General features: G+C 39.2%; 1 protein-coding gene across 4 annotated transcripts; it reads right to left on the bottom strand.

Moving 5' to 3' along the window:
- Positions 1-1,068: 1,068 nt before the first annotated feature.
- Positions 1,069-4,898, bottom strand: LOC130990093 (PI-PLC X domain-containing protein At5g67130-like). 4 transcript variants are annotated; one of them, XM_057914299.1, is made up of 10 exons: positions 4,787-4,891; positions 4,626-4,697; positions 4,411-4,536; positions 4,133-4,270; positions 3,309-3,407; positions 2,903-3,206; positions 2,284-2,507; positions 2,076-2,162; positions 1,503-1,699; positions 1,069-1,383 (listed from the first exon to the last, which is right to left on the bottom strand). In XM_057914299.1, the coding sequence occupies exons 1-9, from the start codon at positions 4,790-4,792 to the stop codon at positions 1,544-1,546; spliced, it is 1,212 nt and encodes a 403-aa protein (XP_057770282.1). In that variant the 5' UTR covers positions 4,793-4,891; the 3' UTR covers positions 1,069-1,383; positions 1,503-1,543. The 4 variants fall into 4 exon arrangements, with proteins under 4 accessions (XP_057770282.1, XP_057770280.1, XP_057770281.1 ...); XM_057914297.1 differs by having other exon boundaries at positions 4,626-4,898; XM_057914298.1 differs by having other exon boundaries at positions 2,903-3,148; positions 3,305-3,407; positions 4,626-4,887.
- Between the last annotated feature and the right edge of the window lie 932 nt (positions 4,899-5,830).

The raw sequence follows: 5,830 nt of genomic DNA, 5'->3' as shown, positions 1-5,830 counted from the left end.
CAATGCTTGCACTCCAACCAAAGGGGTAGATACGGCTTGTGTTGGGTATATCGGGATATAAGGGAAGGTGGTAGTTGTGCTAAGATAGGATTCATTCCTCGATTTATATTTCGAGAAGAACACTCAATTTCTCTATATTACTTGACCGTTGAGTCACTGGCCAGTGCAATTGATATGTTCGAACTTTAAAAGTTGAACATGATCGATGGAGGTCATTTAATAAAGATGAGATAAATTGATTGAGCTATTGGAAAGACACAATGACAAATTATAGGCTCTATCGAGTGGTTCGTGAATGAAAGGATGTTACTATATCTTCGCATAAAGGTTTTGTTTACAGAATCCACGTAAACGTTCTTCATATATCGAGTTCGCTACACAACGCAGTCTAGGAGTTTTGTGTAAACTTTAACTTGATTATCGACGATAATGGAGGCCTATTAAGTCACACTTTATGTGTATTGTTGATTCGCTCAAGGGTGCAAAGGTAGTGCTTGGTGTTTAATCTAATGCTAGTCCAAGTGGGAGATTGAAAGATATATGGACTAAATTAGAATATATTTGATATATTCTAATAAGCTTTAATTAATTAGTAAATAGTTTGACTATTGGATTAATTAATTGGAGACAAAAGAAAAGCCTGGCCTGTTTAACCTAGGGCTTACAGGCGTGTCTTATTCCTATAAGAATAGGAATATATTTCTTTTGTTTGAGAGAATAAACACACGCGAGACACGTAAAATCACAAGAGATAAAACACTTAGAGCACTAACAATTCAATTGGAGATTTCCTAGCTTTCGAAGTTTGAATTGTGCATTGGGAATTGTTCCTGCATCGAATCTGCAATATACGTGGATACCATAGTAGTGGATTCAACTGCAGGAATTGCTAGAAGAATTGCTACAGGATTGTTTGATACACAACAAGTAAGTTATTCTAACTATTGTTGTGTGTTTGTAATCTCTACACATGATTCAATTGTAAATATAGATCTTATTCTTGACTGTTATTTCCGCTGCATATCATTAAATGATGTCAAGGATTTCCAACAATTCGAGCCCTTAAAATTTAGTAATACTCTTCATATCTATAAAATATGAACCGACCAAGTTCGAACCCTTGATATCCAAACTCAAAAGGTGTAAAATTAGAATAATCAATTATACATATAATACCGCTCAAAAAAAAATTATACATATAATAAATGTATTTCTACTTACTACTTGCTACTACATCATGGTTAGGTTACTGATTTCCATATCGTTTCCGGCTTGTCAGACTCGATTCATCCGGTGCCCAGCCAACGACATTGTCGACGTCACGTCACCTCCGTCTTTGCCATTCAATTTGGCGGCGATGGAGTTCAGAAGTAGTCGCACAATCTGCGTTAAAATAGGGTAGTCGAAACCATTTCATGTGCAGAAGTGGTGTATAACTTACAAGGTGTTCTGTCATATGTTTTAGTGATGCTTTTTTCAACACTTAAACCCAAAAGTCTTACCCTCAAGCTTCACGAATTGTTCTTGCACAGAAAATGAATAGTTAGAGGCAGAGCAGGAGAAGCACGACTAAGATAATCGAAATGAGAGGTCTGTTACTCAGAGAATTATTGATAGGTGGTTGAGCTAAAGGCGGAAGCTGAGATGGCGGTGGAGGTGCAAGTAGGGGGACATCACACGTGCCAAACCCTGCGTTTGCCTGTCATGTAACATAAATAATTAGTATATAAACTGTGGACCGGTGTTCATTTACTTTTGCGTGATAGAAAAGTGAAGCCTAATAGCTTAACCTCGTGTGTTCGTTTCCTTTTGAAGTATCAGCTAGTTTATGAAGCACCAAATGAAGTTTGATAGCATAAGTGCATAACCTTACTTCTATCTCTGCTGTTAATACAATTAATTTTTCTCTTAACTTACACCTAATTTTGAGAGAGGAAATCGTGTTAAACACTTGCACGAGAGGATATCCACAAGGACAAACATCCAAACGGTATAAGGCACTAAGCTAAAACATGAACAATTCAACATTTCCATGGGGTGGGTGAAAATTATAGAGTTTTTGTTTGAGAGCATACTCTGCAATAAGCAATGCTGTCGCAGCCACAGGTTAAGTGCCCATTCGCTTCATCAACAGCTTCTGGGGCTCCCCCTCCGTCGCTCCTCTGCAACAAGAGAACAAATAACTAAAGTCAACAGCTGCAAAGAATCTCCAACTCCATATAACTGTCTGGAGGTCAAGTGAGTTTAGTTAGCGGAACCCGTTAAAATTCCATTGATACATACTCTATAGAAATCAACTGCAATGAAATTTGGCCAGCGATTTCCCGCTGCTATATAACAAGTCCTCATCATGTTAAGAAGCTTAGCAGAGTTGTCCACGCAAGCTTCTGATGCATTAGGATTAGTTGGGAAGTAATTCATGAGAACCAGAGATCTTGATGATGTACTCATTGGGGAAGATTCTCCCCGATTGGGACATGAACCATCAATCATCCCATTATTCCCATCTGCAGAAATTATATATCAGTATCATCTCTGAATTAAATAAAAAGTAAACAATCATTTCAATCAGAACATTGTTCATATCTCAGCACTGCAACATAATCAAATGAAAAAAACTTGATAGGTGGAAACAACTCTGTAAAATGAAACGTGTAAAATAGTTAAGTTTCAAGACTGTGGTTCATACTAACACATTAGTTCTATCTATTTATAGTTTTTCCAATATATTAAGCAGGTAACCGTTTTTTAGTCTATGAAATGCCTAGAACTATCAAGTCTCAGTAATAGGTTGCTGTCTGGAAACTCAAGAGAGAGATCACATGCATGATACAGTCACAAGATTCGATCAAATATAGAAACTGAAGATTTAAGCTTGATTTGAGGGATTAGTAAAACTCACACTGACTTTCCACAACATAGTTCCATTCAAATGCAACCATTTCAGAAGCCTCCTTGGACGATTGAGAGGAGAAGACTACCAACCTCTGATTCTTCTTTACCATATCATCAACTATTGGCCATTCTTCACCATTTTTGGGCATTTGAGAGAGTGGGAACAAGTATTGATTAAGCCCAGATGCATTGAACACTTTTGTCAGGCCTTGTGGAGATGCCACATAATCCTCAACAAAGATGGTGACAATTTCTGTTGGGTTTTCGTGAAGAAAAGCTTGAATTTCTCTCAGTACATTAATAGCAGGTTGCTGGGGTGAAATATATTAAAAAGACTTGTAATAAATCAGAAATGGCAACAGAGACAACAATTAGCAAATTAGTACACTAACATAAAGCACGTACATACTTACAAATGCAGTCACATTTAAACACCTCCCTCCAAAGGAATGACACAACCAGATATCATTATTGAAGTCATACATGTCAAGCATTAGACCTCGAACACCATTCTACAAAATGCACACATTTTATAGTTAACAAAATAAGAAATAAATTAATACAAGTCAAAATAAGTAATTGACTTTACTCTACATCTCATAATCTCGTTTCAGGTTGCAGCATTAGCTTATAAGTACTGAGATATGCTTGCAACCAAATAAATACCTAATCCACTCACGAACCTTTCAATGAAAGGAAATAATGAGAATGACCGAGATTGGCTCATATGAATTTTACTTTGGAAAATCTTATAACTTCTAAGTATGGAGCTTTCACAGAACATTCTTCGTTTAAGAAATCAGGTAGGCGAAGAGCTACAACTACTATGGATTTCAGCACAGAACACTACAAATTCCAGCCCTCAAACACAAAGATAAAGTATTCATAACACTAAGCACCCCTGCTAGTTGGATAATGTGGGTCAGGGGAAAAAAGAAGGTGAAATGCCTTAGTTTCTAATCCAAACCAAAATCGAGTGGCAACTAGCAACTCGTACCTAAATAATTCCTTGCATTTTTACCTCCTAAATTTTTAACAAACTTGCAGTTGGCTTATCAATAAAACAGCGTAAGCATCAAGCATAGCTAGCTAAAGAAACGGCAGCTACCACACATTTAGTCGGATCAGCTCAAAAAAAATCGGCACAAACAGCAATGCCTCGGATCCAAATTAAACGACAGCACTCCAATGGTAAACAACAACAACAAGAAATAAAATATTAAGTGTGATAACACACTTTGAGCTGATCGGTAACGGAATCCTCTTGATTAGTCGGTGCGAGGAGATCGGAACCGACGCCCGATTTCCGCCCGGTCAGAGCAAACGAGTTGTGTGTCGTAAGCCATGAATACTTGTTAAAAGGCAGCCCTCCTACCTGCACCAAATCAAGAAAGTAATCCAAAATTGAATCAAGCACACAACACACACACGCACACAACTATATCTATATATACACACATAACATATATTATGCACTAAAAGAGAAAAGACAATAAAAGATCAGAAGCTGCATACCTTAGTCAAAGGATTTATAGGTTGAATGCGGGTGCAACGAGGCCTGGTGTTGCCGTTGGCAACGCAGCTACCGCAATTCGAGCCGGCGTCGCAGTTACTGCTGGAGCTGGAACAGGTTTCGCCAATCTATGTTGAATTCAAAGCAAATTTTGAATTGGAGATGAGAAATGCAAACTATTTTTTGTGTTACAAAAATTTGTTTAGAATAAAATCACCTTGAGGGTTGAAGAATAGGGAAAGAGGAAAGCTGCTACGAAGAACAGCTTTAAGGGCGCATAGTTGAGAGCCTGAGAAGACAGAAGGCGAAGGCAAGTCGATTCAGAAAGGTGACGACGAGAATGAAGCTTAAACATAGGAGGGCTCAATTTTTGCATGCCTGCATTTGGTTTTGGGACTCCTAAAAATTAGCAGACAGATTTAGAGAGAGAAAGAGGAGAGAGAGCAAGACACTTTAAAAAAGGATGTGTAATTGTGCCATTTCTCTCTACCATACCTTGGTGCCTTCTTTTTGGTTTTTAAGTTAAATCTATTATTATTATTATTATTATTATTATTATTATTAGGGGTAATTATTGCTAAATTCAAAAAGTTTTCACGAATTTTAAAATTGCACTTTTTTCGCAGGATCCATAACCTTTTGTTTTCTTCTAATTTATGTCCAATCATTGATTTTTTCAGACGTGGTCATCGGAAATAACACTGTGGCCATCGAAAATTACACTATGGACTCAAAAACAACACATGGATTAAAAAATGACACTTGAAAAATAATAAAAAAGGGCTTTTCGAAGTCTTACGTCTCCGTTCGAAGTCCGGCGAATGGTCATCAAAGGGTCACCTGCCACACACACACACACACTGATATCGACGCTCAATTTCACCGACAGCAGGAACCCCGTAAGCTCCAAAGCACAAGCATGACATGAATCGAAGGGGGTCGCGCCGTATGCAGGAGAAGCACTCCGGCGAGAAGTCGTACTTGAAGAAGCATCAATCGATGGTGGCGTTGTAAATAGATAGCAATGAGGGCCCGGAGATGGCGACAAGGACCACAAGTCTAATCGGGCCTGGATCCGGCAGAGATCCTAGAAGCCCAATTTGGAGGAATTATGGTTGGTTGTGCCGAAGAAAAAGGCAGGGGATTTGGAGCGAAAATCAAGCAGGCAAATGTGGTCGTGGCAATCGCCGACGGCACGTTTGAGGTGCGGGGAAGAGGCGTTGGTCTTGAGGACGTAGTGGGGTAAAGAGAGACCACCTGACGGCGGTGATGAAGGCGGAGGCGGGGGGAATGGGAGGGTGGAGACGAGATGCATCCAATGGGTGTCAAGGATGGCGACGGAGCTGTCGGTGGCTTAGGCGAGAAGGCTGACGGTCCTTCGACAAACTTCCACCGGACTTGGGGGAGGGGGTAAGGGAACAA

The sequence above is a fragment of the Salvia miltiorrhiza genome, chromosome 6 (genome assembly GCF_028751815.1).
Source record: "Salvia miltiorrhiza cultivar Shanhuang (shh) chromosome 6, IMPLAD_Smil_shh, whole genome shotgun sequence".
Lineage (NCBI taxonomy): Eukaryota > Viridiplantae > Streptophyta > Magnoliopsida > Lamiales > Lamiaceae > Salvia > Salvia miltiorrhiza.
This window is presented reverse-complemented; position numbering and strand designations above follow the sequence as displayed.